General features: G+C 35.3%; 1 protein-coding gene across 1 annotated transcript in view; it reads left to right on the top strand.

The window, feature by feature from the left end:
• Positions 1 to 15495, top strand: part of PLCL2 (phospholipase C like 2) — a gene marked incomplete at its 5' end in the record, with an annotated part of 97472 nt that overhangs the window by 74743 nt on the left and 7234 nt on the right. Inside the window, one exon of the mRNA XM_083862672.1 lies at positions 12611 to 12720. Coding sequence (XP_083718798.1) covers positions 12611 to 12720 — 110 coding nt within the window. The remainder of the gene's footprint in view (positions 1 to 12610; positions 12721 to 15495) is intronic.

The raw sequence follows: 15495 nt of genomic DNA on the forward strand, positions 1-15495 counted from the left end.
TTTTGTTACTGCTGAGCAGTGCTTACACAGGATGATGTTTTGCTCTACTTGTGTGCATGGGTTTTGCTTTACCCATTAAACTGTCTTTATCTCTTAACCCACATGTTTTCTCACTTTTACTCTTCTGATTCTCTCCCCCATCCCACCCAGGAGGAGTAAGCAAATGTGCAATACTTCGTTGCTGGCTGGGGTAAACCACAGCAGTACCAAACACAAAAGTGCTGTCGTTAGGATGTTGCCTGGTAGACGTGTGTGCTTGCTTCTTAAATCACCTCCCATTTATGTAGTGATAGTGTGCTGGGTTTTTTTAGTGTCACCAGTGTCTTAAGAAGTTTAGATCCTTTGTTAGAGGTAAGGCAAAAGCCAGTTGCCCAAATTTCTGTATTTTAGAATTGCTGCTCCTCAGAAAAGATTGCTTCCTACTAGCTTATATGGATTCCTATAAACTTCCATATGTATGACTTTCTTGAGTCTTACCAGTTTATTTTACAATGAGGACAGTTGGGTCCAGGAATCCTTTGTTTAAGAATGCTAAAGACTTAAAGCCTGTGCTAAATAATGGAGATTTTGATCTCCTTCAAATGAGAACCCTCCAGCATGGTGACATAAGCCTAAGTATGGATTATGTAACAGATCCTGCTATTTAGGGCAGCTTTAGCCCTGCAGGGTCAAGGCATTTTTTAAGATGAATGAGCTGAACTGAATTACCTTTTAGAATCAATAGGTTTTGAAGATTATCTTATGACTGATTAATCTCATGATCTTGGTAGATGCTACTCTAATTATGAGTAAAAGATTTTAAGTTTTCTGATGTAGTTTCTCGATAAGGAAAAAGCAAAAACATGACTTTGTCTGGGCTTTTTTCTTCCATGGCTCAAAGAATGAAAACATTGCTAAAATAAGAAGTACACAAGCTGCCAATAAGCAGTAAATTTTTGCTGTCATAACCAGGCTTATAGGAGAATTTTATTAAATAGGCAAGATGAATTCACTCTATTGAAAGGTTTCCTATCTTAAGTTTAATAATAAGACTTTTGGCCTCCTACAGAATTCAGACCTAATTAGAAAAATGCAATATTATTTCGTTGGTTGATAGCCTTTTGGATAAAAAAAAATAGAATTACTGAGATGGCTATTTTCAGAATTCAGATTCTTTGCTATTAATATTCTTTGAGAGCATTTAACTGTAAACATGTCTCCTCATTCTGGTTCTTTAAAATTAAACCATATTAAAAACTTCTCTGTTTTCTTCATATCAGCATATTAATTTCAGCTCAACACATTTGGGTTTTAGTTAAATAGTTATTGAAAGTATTTTAGATACATGAATAATGAAAAGATATGGGAACATGATATTGCTTTGCTTCCCACTGTACTTTTCCTCTTTTCAGAATTAAAAAAAATCCACATAACTTCAAGATTACTGCAGTGCCATTTATTTTGTTGCTATTAAGCCAATTAAAGATGCTGCAAGAAAATAGAATCTTGGTGCTAAAGGGAATTTGAAGATAATCTTGTCCATTCCCAATTGTCTCTCCCAATCTTGTCCAATCTTGAATCTCTTAGAGTCCTAAAATGTGCCTGTATCTTTGCTAGAGTAAAGAATTTGAATGTCCATGTCACCTTAGCCCATTTATAGCCTCCTTTGTACTTGAATCACATAATTCCTGAACTCCTCTTTTGAATCTTCCATTGCATTTTTTTGCTTTATAATTCAAATACTTCCTGAGCTCATCTCTGGTTAAAAGAGAGAACCACAACATAGGAATTCATTTTGGTGTTCATCAGTGGAAGCTCAGAAGAATATTCCAAATATTCATTAAATTATGGGGAGTGATAATTACCAAACACAGCTTCCTGGTGACAAAGAACTGCTGCATTTAATCAAATGTAGATATGACTGGAGGATTTTTGAGCAACCTGATGTGCTGGAAGGTGTTCCTGCACATGGCAGAGGGTTTGGATCTAGACGATCTTTAAGGTCCCTTCAAACCCCAAACCATTTTATGATCCCATAATCTTGGGAAATATAAAATCAGTAAGAGTAAATTTATGAGTGTAGGGAAAATACCTGACAATACCTCCAATGAATGATCCCTGAGTTCCTGTTTTGATTCAGAAAATGAAGTTATTGTATAGAGTTCTAGCAGTGTCAGTTTAGTGTTAATATAATGCATAAATGTGTATTTCAGCACTGTTTGCTCAAACTAAGAATTAATTCATTTAAAATATTTCAGAGTCATAAAAAATGCATATTTCTTTCCATATGGTTTTATAGGCATAACCTTCCCTAGGCATCTGTGCAGCCAGAATTCTTGTTCAGATTCTTATTTTCTGGGATCTCAGTTGCACTATCCTTTCTCTGCATTTGACCATCATAATTTTGTCTTATGCACATCATTTTCCTGGCTGTCATTTTCATGATGTCTGTCCTTGGATGGATTTTTATACTTTTTTACTCATTGTGTGTCAGAACTGAGCTGCTTTCACTTTTCTAGTGTTTGCTCATTTGGTAGCAAGAGTTTCCAGTGCCTGCTGGATTTTCAACCCTCGTCATGCTTTCTATCATGTTGTCCCACAGGCTCTCTGTAAACATCCACCAGGCTACTTCCTTTGAATTTGTTTTTAAAATTATCCCATAAATATAGCTAGATTGACACATGTCCTCCTACCACCTTAACCAAAATAGTTTTCATTGCTTCCTTGTACTCCTCACTCTTCCTTTAACCATCTGTTCTCTTTCTTCCACATACTTTGATTCTGAGTTGTTGGAGCAGAGTCTGTCTTATTTATCCCATCCGTACAGTGACTGACTTTTTTAATAGTGCAAATGATGAATGACATAAAAGGAGTATATTTTCTAACATGTACTTCAAAGCAGCCCTTCAGCAGCATCAGTAACAGGATATGGTTCCAAGAAAGGAAATACCCAGCCATTCTGTATGCCATTAAAGATAGGCACAGTACACAGTATCTGCTGGAAAAAGGTTAATCTGAGCTGTATGCAGGAAAATACTAGCATGCTGGCTATACAAACACTTCAAATACTTCTGGTAGTTGAAAATTAAAAGAATAAAATCAATTTTGTTTGAATAGTTGTAACTCTTCCTTCCCCACTGTCACTACTTAAGCTTTCTAGCAAAATGACACTTCTACTGAGCTGTTGAGCTTTTTTTTTTTTTTTTTTTTTTTTTTTTTTTTTTTTTTTTTTTTTTTTTTTTTTTTTTTCTATTTGTTCAGGTTATTTGTATTCTAGGTTGGTTTTTGACTCAGGGTCACCAAAATAAAACATGTAAGAAAAGTAATAGTCTGACAGGTAAGATAATCCACTAACAGCGCAAAACAAATATATATACTTAACTATTGAGGAGCACTTTTGACTTGGCATATGGGTAGGCAGTTGAGTTTTTATTTAAACTGTGAAAGGCAATGACTAGGTTCTAAATATTTCTGCAGTTATCCCTGACTTGAAAGAGAATTTATGGTTTGTATGGTTTGGGTACTGTGGAGTTCAGCAGAATTTGTTGATCCATGTCTTCTGTAATACTGCCTCTCATCAGCAGGTCTTGACTCTTGGTTAGAAGACATTGCATTTAAACTACTGTTTTGTAAATAGGGAGTGAAGGAATGCTGCTCTATCTGTTACTGGACTTTGCACCTGAGAATATTTAATTTTTTTGACTGCCATCAGCAGGACATGCTGATCTTCAAGTTACATCTTAGAATTGGATCCATTACTGTATTTTTCATGAGGTTCACTGTCAAAAGAAAGTAATCTGTAATATTTATCATTTTCGCATAAACTGCAATGTCACCTGCTAAAATAATACTTGGAGACCCCTCTCAGCCAGTCTGCATGGTTTTGAAATACCTGCTCTTCCTTGTTTTCTCTATGTTCCCATTTTTTAATAAGCCAGTTGTCAAATTGTTTTAACTCCTTTCTCCGCACTTGTCACAAGATAATTTCCCATGTTTATTAGCACAATGGACTTTTGCTGATAGTCAAGGAAAAAAAGTGTGTATTTAAATTATTCTATTTATTTATGTTTCTAAACTTTCTGTATTCTGTCCATCACTTTTACCTTTTTTTTTTTTTTCTCTTCATCCTGTCTACTCCTTTTCTTCTGTATTTTTTCTTCCTATTTGTCCTTTCTCCTCAAATAACTCCACTAAGCCTCTCCAGGTACAGCTCCACAGCAGCTCAGATTATACATATTTCCTGGCTCTGTAAACTTGCTCCTCTCCTATGCCTTGAATATTCTTCAAACCACATTCTACTGAGGAGGAGGGGAAGTGAAGAATTGCACTTATATTAACTTAAGTAGTATTAGTGAATAGGTGATGAGTCATTTTTCTTTATGCTCAAAGCTTTTTTACCATAGTTATTCACACCAGTCATACACCACATTTTTCCCATATTGCTTCTCATACAAAGCTGCCTGTAATACCTTGGATGGAATTGGGTTTTTTGTGAATCTGATATATTTTGCAAATGGGTGGATGATTCTTAGGAGACATCTCACATACTTCTTAATGATCTCTCTCACTGGTACTAGGGCAAATACTTGACCAGCACAGACTTTTGCATTTCTCTCTTGTGTTTGCCCTTTCACATGAAGCCTTTTTTCCCCCCTCCTGTTAAGGTAATGCTAGAAAAGAAAGAAATTAGATTTCTGTGGAAGTGTAAGAGATCCATTACTATTGCCAGTGAAGCAATGTCGGCTCAGCCAGATTTGAACAATGGGAAAAATTACAACATGCCATAAATCAATATCTTTATTGGGTCTCCATTCTAACATTCAGCAAAATCAGAAACTTTTCAATAAAATCTCGTTGCTCTCTTTTGAGTATCAAGACTGATAAACAAAAGATGGAAACAGCAGTCTGTGGAGAAAAATCCTCTCTTTTGTACCTCTCTTGTGTTTGTGCCCTTTATTGACAGTCTGAATTTATTCTCATACATGTAGTGACTGAACTTGACTCCCATTCAGAAATATAGTCTGTCTTCACAGAGTAGTGTCTTTGTGGAATGAAGTTTTCTGTACATTGGGGGTGGAATACCATAAGTCAGTTTTTCAGAACAACTGTTTTAATATATGAAGGTCTTTTTCTCTGTGAATTTGTAGAAGAGTTGTTTTGGAGGAACAGAAAAAGTATTGGTGTGGGTTTTATGAGTTTTGTCAGTTGATACTCCTTTTGTTGACTTTGCTATCTAGAAGGGTAATTTTACATAGGATTGTTCTTGAAAGCATTTGGAAGGGTGGAGCTGGTTACTTAACCCTTGGAAGTAACCAAGTTGTAGCATAGGTGTTACATGTGTCGCTTTTCAGCTTTCATACCAGGGTAAGCTTGGTACTGCAGCTCCTTTGAATTTCTTCTGATGATGTTTCTTAAAGAATTTAGTGAGCATCCTAAGTCCTCAGTTGCTCCCCAGCATTAAAGAAAGTCTCTTATGCAGGAAATTGAATTACTGTGATTCCATATGGGAGTGTGTGAGTCTGGATTGGAAGACTAAATACTAATTTAAAGGAAAGGATGGTGCTTGGCAGGCTGTGATGCCATTGTTGCTTGGGATGTTGGAATAAGAAGGTTCTCTTAAGTATGCAATTTGTCTTTACTATTTTTTAAAAATAATAGGGTACTAGGCACCAAAATGGTTTTTAACCACTTAAGTAGAGGCACTCCATACATGTCTGTCTGTGTCTGAGGACCATTTCCACTTACTACAGAGATAGTGTAGTAAGAAGTTGAACTAATTAAAAATACTGAAAAAAATTACTGAATAACTAATTAAGGTATTGTATTCTTTTTTCAAATAATTATCTGAATATATTGAATACAAATAATTCATGCCCTGAGCATCTTAAATCTGCAGCAAAATATTCTTTGAATCTGCCAAGAAATTCTGATTCTCTAGTTATGGTGTAACATTTTTTCGCTGTTTTTGGTGGAAACAAAGTATTTGGAAGTACTTCAACATCTAATATTTGTTTCTGCTAAGATTGTTTTTGCAGTTAGTAATGATCTTTTTAAAATACAGAGGTACATTAAGCATTAGTTAATGTTCATTTTAAGTCTTTGTGTGAAGCATCTTTTGTAAGCAAGCTATATGAGAATTTAGAAGTTTAGTGACTTCTACTGCTTCTTTAACATGATGGATTTGATTTATTGTTGCTATGGTCTGGTAACCAGACTCTTTTCCCGTTCTCTTTTTCTGATAAAATTCATTTTAAGAGAAAATTATTTGTGAGGCTGAAATAGCTGACTGTTTAAGGAATATAATCTAAAATAAAAATATTAAGAAACATATTTAATGCTGTAAAAAATTAGAGCTGTAGCTTTCAAAGATGTGGCCAAGAGTAACAGCTGTATAAGCAAATTAAATATTTATATGTGGAAATGAATACTTACAGCTTAAATCCTTTCCTAGAATTCTTTTGTTTCCTTTATTACCATTTAACCTACGCAGTGAAGGAAGAAATACTGGAATATATAGACTGATTTATTGGATTTTTTTCTTGTAAGAAACAAATCTGTGTATGCAAATTATTCTCACTGTCTTTGTAAGTGTTTGAGTTGAGTCTACATAGTAGTAGAACTGCAAGGTGTGGTAATGGAATCAAAAGTTGTGGGGTATTTTCCTTACATATAAATTTTTAAATGTTTATTTAGTTTTATTTTGTATTTATAACTGTTTGGAAAAGTATTTAATTTCCTTTTAAATCAAAGACCTCTACCAGAAATTAAATAAACTGTATTTGCCTTGACTGAATTTAAGTGCTTCATACCTGGAGTTTTACCATTGTGTATTTCATATAGACATAGTCAAATTTTGTTTGTTACTCATTTCACATTAGGCCTACTCAGTATATGCATTTATTGCCAGAGTTTCATCACTGTGCTGTTTCCCTGATAAAGCTATTTGTTAAGAGAAAAAACATAGCAGGAGGAGTCCACCTGCTGTGTAGTCGTGTCTCAGCTAGGTTGTAAATCATCTCTTGGCAAGAAAGCTTTCCTCAAATAAAACAAATGAGCAAGTCAAAGAGAGATTTGGCTTTTGAAGCCAAAAGCTTCAACAGCTAAGCAAGTGTTGTGCTGGTTGTTTTGCTAAAGATTCCTTGAAAAATTAGTATCTTGGTTCTCAGTTAGAAAAAGTGTGAATTTTTTTGCTATAAACTGAGATTGTATGCCAGGGCTTTGTGATTGGAACTCTTACAAAAGCAAAGAAATCTCTGAGTTCCAAATGTTCCTGAACTTGTACTGTACAGGTATGTACTTCAGTTTTCCATGTTTCATACCTGTACAGTTGTGCTGTACAGGTATATACTCCAGTTTTCCAGTGTTTCAGTTTTTTTTTTTTCACATCTTGATTTCAATAAATGTGTAATTATCATCAGAGAGTTCAAAGATACATATATTGTATGTAAAACCATAATTACATGCAGCTCAGAGATCTAAGGCCCCTCTCCTTTTTAATATATGCTTCTTAACTAGTTTAAAAATAGCAATATCACTTATGTTGCTTTATATATCACATTTTAATTAGTACCTTAAGTATGGGTCTTTGGAACTATAGTGAGAGTCCAGTAGTGGGAGGAATTGCTAGCCAATTTCCAGCAGGTGTTATTTCTAGTTAGTAATTAAGGATAATGAATTTCATATGAAGTAGCTTAATTTTATAGAAAGGAAGAAAATATTTTTTCAAGCTAAATGCAGTTGAAGATGAGTGTCTTTTAATAGTAACAAAAATGTTGCTTTTGAGATATATCACCAAAAGAAAAAATTTTTTGATGAAGATACAATATTGGGACTATAACAATATGCAGGGCATTTCAAGCATCAGTAGAACAATAGCACATATTTTAAACTCGTATGAGTGTCGTAAGTTCTGAATGGTTTTGTATCTACTGAACACTTTTGTAGAAAATTAAACGCTAAGGATCCAGGACATAAACCAAAGCTGAAGTTCCAGTCTGGAAGCTATTCTGACAGGGGATGACTCAAGATTATCATCCTGTCAAGACAATTATATTGCTTTGTATGTTTTATTTAGGAAACCTTTTTTGTAATGAAAGTATGTCATAGCAATAAGACACCTTGCTCTCTATACTGTCATTTAGTAATTGTTGAGTTTATAGACATAAATGTTCCATCAGGATATGATAAGCATAAATTAATACAGGTTTGACACCCTATGCATGTAATACTGTAGGTCATCCTGCAGTTGGTTGAGGAAACACAGAACTCTGTAGGGTCCTTAAATCTGTTTCCTAGTACAGCTCTTGAAAATTGATCATGTTGAGCTGTATTTTAAAATGAATATGAGTCTTTGATCTGAGTAATTTTCTCATTTTAAGGCTGATCACAGAACCACATCTACAATGGTAATAAATTTTACATTGCCTCTGATTTTGCTGGTGGACATCCATCCTAATATTGTCCTTTAGCTGCAACGAACCTTTGAGGTCCAAGGTGTTACCTGAGTGGTTTAGAGTGTCTACAGAGCAATTGCTCCTCTTTTGGTTTTCTTTTTGCAAGACTAACCAAGGAAATTTTTGTTAGTCTCCTCAATGATACATGGTTCCTACTGCATTGAGTAGCCTTATAGTACTTCTCTTTTCCTCATGCCGTTTGAAGTTATTGAAAATGGGAGGATTGTGTATAAGATTTCAGAGTAGCATCTTGAATGGTAAGGTATTCCTGAGGGAAATGAAGACGTGTTAAAGCATTCCAGAGCTGTGGGAAAAGGTCTGAAAGAGAGGAAAAAGCTGAGACAATCATGAAATTTAATCTAACCAGCATTCACTCAGGAACCAGAAAGAGATTCAGCACTAATGGGGAAAATAATATTTGGAAATACTGAATGTTTGCATATGAGAATGCTTTATAATAAGCAAGTGTACCACAGAGGAGAAGAATATGTTGTGAAATCCCTGGTTATGATTAGGAAAAAATATCAGCAGTATTTTGTTCACTGTACAAGCCTGCTGTTGAATCATGCTATTGCTGTTTCGTTACATATATTGCACTGTATTTACATGGCTTGCAGTAGTTGGGGTGAATGTTTCACTGGAAAGCTGATCTTTTTAATGTGGAACACTTGAATCAGTTTTTGTTTTGCAAATGGTTAGGGAATTGTATGGCTTCTGTCAGCTCACCCTTACATATGCAGCTATGACCAGACTTCTTAGTGCTGGTTATGCAAACTAAGTGCCCTTAGTACCCCCAAGCAGAAACTCAGAAGGGGATCAAATAATGGTGTTTGAAACCTCATCACAATGTCATAAACAGAGTTATCACAGTCAAACAAGCTAAAGAGAGAAAGTAAGACTAAACCAGTCAGCCTCTCTTCAATCCCACAAAAGGTGGGATATCTACCCTCGGTGATACTGAACCACCTCAGCACAGTCCTGGGCCGCCTGTTCTCTCCGATCCTGGTTTTAGCAATGGCATTGGTCCAGAACCGCCTTCCAACCTCAGTGATTCTATGCAAATAAGGATTTTAGCAGAGTCTCCAGTCAAAACAGCTTTTTAGATCTGAGCTTTCTGGCAACAGTCAATAATAATTTCATTGTAGATAAATACATTTGCACAGTGGGTAAAAATTAAAACAGAAAATACCAGCCAAACAGAAGAGCACACATCCTATATATTCTTCGTGGTCACTCAGAAAGTTGTGAATTATATCTTTTTTAATATCTGCCACAATAAATGGAAAGTAGGACTAACTTGTGCTTTCTTTGATTAAGGTGGTACATGCAAAAGTATAGTGAGTGATACATCAGGTTAACAGTATGCCTGTTTATCATTGAAGAGCTCTCAGGCAGTTCAAAATTACTAATTGACTAATAAATTTAGAAGTAATTAAGCCTCATAAAAGTGACTTGTTTACTATATCTTACTGAGAGCAAGAGCTGAAATTTTACTTGCAAGGAGACAGAAAATTGTGTATATAAAAAAGTAATTTAATGTTGAGTTTTCTTTGTAAGCATATCCTAAAGGCACACTTACATCGGTTTATATGGACATGTAATTTCTTTTATTAATTTGACTGTAAATGAGAATGTCTTTCCTCTTTTTTCCTTTTTCTGTTATCTTATAATAAGTTTAATTTTGGAATTTAACATTTGTGTTATTCCTGTGTCATAATTAATGCATGAAATAATTCCAAAGCAAAGTGCAAGAAAACCAAGTGGGAACATACAAGAATGCCAATAGAGATATGGTCAATAGTTATTTGTTGTGCTGCATTCATGCTCTAGAATTTAATTGTCCATATATTGTGTAGCAAATACAATTCATTCCTTTAAGCAGATGGAAACACTGAAACAAAGAGACAAAATAATTCCTTTCAGTTAATCAGGCAAGAGCTAGTAATGGAAGCAGAAATAAAAGTCAAATCTACTTGTCCTTGCTTGTATGTTTAGGCTCAGAGTAGGATAGGTTTAGTGTAGCATGATGATGAGGAGGAGTTGGCCAGTCTGTGAGAGATGTTGAGGGTAGGGGGGTGATCAGTGCTGTTAAAGCAGGAGGCACCTGTTAGCTGAGGGTTTACATATGTGTTCCCTGGTAGGATGATCTGACAGTTTCATTTTCTGAATAAGGTTGATGAGATGTTTCTGCCAACTTCCAGGTGTATTTAGCTGGGGGGGAATGTCTTTGGCAGGACAGAAAGGTATCATAGCATGAGTGTAGACTGAGAAGATTATCACCGCACAAAGTTGTTGGTGAACATAAAGGAGTTTTTCTGGCTGGCAGAATACATGGTCACCATTGTGTCTACGTCTGTGATGTCAGGAACTTCATATACATCAAAATAATCTATAATCTACAAAGCACCAATTTCACATTTAACATGCAGGCACTCAGCAGTATTCTTAATATCTGTCTGAGTGGCTTTAGTTCAAGTTATTATTGATTGCTGGTATCCACCAACTTAAAAAGCAATAATTGTTATGATGGAAATGAGGTATAGAACTTCAAAAGTTTACCAGTATGTCTCAGAATTCATGGTACAGATCAGAAAATCTGTACTGACGTGATGGCTCTAGTAGTGTAACATGGTAAATATAGATCTGTGTATAATCTTTCCATAATCATATTGGGAGTTTATTATTTTGGTTGATATGAGTGGGAAATGGATACTTACAACGATGGGTTAATGAACTTTAATTTCTCACCTGATTAGAAATCTGTTTTGGGGAAATATAAAATGAACATTATATTTGAGACTGCAGAGGCAGAGCTATAGAGAAGTGATTGAAATAAAAATGATACAGGATGGTAATTCAGGGAAAATATTTGCCATTTATTTTTATTGCAGCAAAATTTAAAATAGTAAGAAAAGGTGGAAAGAACAATTTTGCCTTTCAAATGAATCTGTGAATGTTTTTTAAAATATGTGTGTGCGTATGTGGGAGTAAGGTAAGGGAGTGTACAATGAAAACATTCAGTCATCTCTCTTTCTTTTAATGAGACATGAGTGTGGGATAGAGAGATTATGAAGAAGAGATAATGTCCTTAAAAGTCAGTCTTCTCTCAGATTGACAGCCAGTCCAAGTTTATATGCTTATCGATGGTAATTAAGTACATGTAAATCTTGAAGTACATACACTCACTGGGCAAATAGAAGATCACAACCAACATAGTTAAAATTATAATTTGTGCTTTAACTGTTACGTTCATTGGGGGTATGTCACAACCACTTGCTAACTTTTGGCCTCAAAATACTCTGTATGTTATTAGAGATGGAGATCCTGAGAGCACAACTGAACTATGACTTTCATAGGAGAGCAGCTGTAATTTGTCTTAGGTTCCTCTGTGTACCCATGGAACGACATTTGGCTTCTCCTGTGTGAAGGAAACTGTTTAAAGTTTGTTTTTATGTAGCTTGTAACAGCAACATGGAAGACAAATAATGTTTTTACTATCTGTGCAGCATAAAAACAAACATTGATTGGTCTGCTCAGTGCTTAGATCAAGCTAATCTGAATTTTACCAAAAATTTTTGATTTGGAGTTTGACGGATACAGGTTTTGTGGACACAGCAGTTTACATGGTGTGGTAAAATGTCCTTGGCATTCCTTGTCAAGTTCACCTGGCATTCCTCCTTCACAGTTATTCCTTTATTCTCAAGGACAAGGTGAAATGTCTATTTTCTGGGCAGACTCCACCATATAAGGTGTAAGCTGGACAACTGTGGTGTAAATGCATAAAAGAGCAAAGCACAAAATAAACTTACTGGTCTAGAGTAGTTAATGAAATTACTGTTTGCATCCTATAGCAACTACAAAAAGGTTTTTACTTGAGGTACAACAAATTCAGTTGTGCTTAGAGATTATATTTCTATGGGAAATACTTGATGTGCTCCATCTTTGTATAGCAATGACCTAACAGGTGCTTCAGTGGGTTTTGGTTTAGAGAGATTTGTATATATTTGCATGTGGTATAACGTTGCATCTTACTACATCAGATGGATTTATGCTTGAAGAATAAAATTTCTGAAACTTTTTCACTGTTTTTTGCCCTATTAGTTTGAAGTTGCTATCTCTATGATCACAAAAATGCACTAAAATAGATATTATATTTGTCCCTCTTTTATTCTCCACAGCAATGGAGTTTCATGAGAACCTGCACAATATAGGAGCAAGAGAAGGTCTAAAAGAAAGAAAACTGCAAAAATCAGTAGAAAGTTTTACGTGGAACATTACAATTTTAAAGGTAATGTGTCTTCCTTTGGTTAGTTACTGTATTTTTCTGTTCAAAATTATCATTCTAATATTGTTACTGGTCATTAGTCTATGTCACAGTTCAACTGGATTTATTCACTTCTATAATAGTAGTCAGTTTGGTTTATATAACCTGAAACACAGCAGAGTCTCCATGTGACTTGTTATTCTCATGTAGTGTTATGGAGGCTTATTTAATTTAGTTTGTCTGACATTTTTTCATTACAATCTTTTAACATTTGCAGGTCCTTGGTAATTTTTACTACCTTGCTGAAACAATGAGTCTTGACTTCTGTGAAGTGGCTCAGGCTGGAAGGAAGCTATGCCATTGTTTAAACAAGGTTTTGTGATTTGGAAGGGAATAAGTCTTAAGGTTAATGCAGTTACTGAAAAACAAAAGGGAAGCTTTTACTGCTGCAGTCAGTGATGAATGGTGATTAATGGTAGAAGCAAATTATGTTCATAATCCAGGCTGGAATAAATTGTGTGTATGAGCTGGAGACACTCTTTACATTTTGTTGAGCACATTTGCTTACATTTTGATGAAAGAGTAAATGGTGAAGTATAAGAAAAGCTTTCAGCCACAGACCCTCAGGAAACTAGAATGTGGAACAGTTCAGGTTTCCTATTGGTGGTCTTTCATCTCAGCAGACTATATCAAAATTTGTAGAGATAGCAAAACTGCCTCCCTTAATTTATTCCCTCGACACTATTCTTCTAGATCAAATTATTCAAGTTTTGTGTTCTCATCCACTAATGAGTTCTTCTCTCCCACTCATCAAATACTTCTTCACTACATTAAACTAAAAAGTCTGTTTTAATTATAAAGAAAATTATGTTCTCCCACCTTGTTTTTATTTTTAGCTCTTCTTGAAAATACTGTCCTATACTGCCTCTTCTTATAGTGAATTATGACAGAAAAGCAGTAATGCATATGTATTTCTCCAGCTTCCCATGTTGGTTTGAACTGTTAAGCTTTTCATGATGTTGCTTGGTGCTTCAATCCCTCCTTACTGCACAAATCCAGTGCTGAGGAGAATCAGAAAGTGGTGAAATTTTCTACAGCATGTACAGTTAATACATTCTAAAAATATGCATGCAGGTTCTGCTTATAGGTAAAGGACCAGAACATCACATTTCCTGTATGAGAACAGAGTTTCCTGAAGACAGTGTATGGGATGTGCCATGTATCAGTCCTGTGCTTCCAAGGGGATAGAGTCAGTTCAGTGGCTTTGGGCAAATGTCAAAGAAATAAATTCTTATCCCTTCTTTTCTGTCAAAGGTGTCAAATACCCGCTGTGATAGGCAAATCTATTTTAATGCTTCCTGAAACAGCAGTACCTTTGCTTCATCTCTGCTTTACATTCTGAACATAAGGGTTGGTGGGGGGAGGTTTGCAGTTGGTGAGTGACAGAAATGTGAAGTCGTGATTTCTGTGTTAGCCAGGAATTGGAGAAGCCACATGGTAGGTCTGGCTCTGAGGAGCACTGAAGGGCTTGTGTACATGTCCTTAGGATTAACGTAAAAATGAAGTTAGAAGGTCTTCCTTATGAAGAGATGACTGAGAAAATCTTTTCAATGCTGACCCGGTGGTATTTTTCTACTCAGAGATTAGGATCCTTTCTTTAGGAAGGTACAATTTGTCCCATAATTTTTTAGTTTCAAAAATTGGTGAGATTTTAGTCAGCTTGTTGTTGGAACTTTAACACAAGGCATTACAGGAAGTTCTGGTATGTTGTTACATCTTCAAGGTTATTTACAGGTACTGCAGTTCAGACAGGTATCTGCTAAGTGCTGTTGCTCAGGTTTAGATGTACAGAAAGTTAAAGGCTGAGATTTGTTTCAAGTGGTACACTGAGGTTTTTCACTCCAAACTGTGGGCTGTAATCATACTCTCGTGTCATATAATTAAGCAGAAATCAAACAGTTTCTAAGACACTACTCTTCCTGTCTGGAGAAAAAGATCTGCAATCGTAATTTCGATGTAACTGTCTTTACATTGCCATGTTCCCAGTTCTCAAAAAATTATCAGAGAACAAGGATGAAAAGTGAGTGTCTGCATTTTTTTGAGTAGAAATTGAGCAGAAGAGCAACAATCTGAACCACTTTAAGAATTTATTTTATGTGTTGAATTTCCTGCCTTCTTCAAATTAACTTCCTTCTCAAACAGTACAAAAATCCATGTGGAAATACACAATGAATACATGGAGTCTTGGCTATGAGATAGGAATTATTGTGTGACTCTAAACAGCCTTACTAAAATTTCCTACATGGGTGCCATCCTCAGCTTCCACACAGAGGACTCATGGAATGTTCCACACATGGTGTGGCTAATGTATTTTCCAAACTGATCAAGCTGCATTTTACCCTCGAGATACATATTGATCATTCTCTTTCAATTGGGACATTTTGACTGCAGTTGATGCAATGGAAAGTTTGAGAAAATAACAAAATTGACAGCTTAATTCTAGGGAAATTCTGTTTAGAACAACTGACACAGTTATTAAGTACCTCTATGTGTTTTGCATGCACATGCATTACAGTTACTGTTTTAAAGGATATAATTTTTCTTAATTTGAAGCCATGTGGCCAAATTTATTATTAGTATAGTATGTTCGAATTCAGCTGAAATGCTTCCATCCAATTTGTGTATGTGTATATGCACACATGCCCATTCTTATTCACCCCATATATGTACACAGAGATACTTGACTTCACAACATTACTTAGAGTAAATTTGGTCTGTTGCCTGATTTAGAGATTGTAA

This window comes from Zosterops lateralis (genome assembly GCF_965231275.1).
Source record: "Zosterops lateralis genome assembly, chromosome: 1".
Taxonomy (NCBI): Eukaryota; Metazoa; Chordata; class Aves; order Passeriformes; family Zosteropidae; genus Zosterops; species Zosterops lateralis.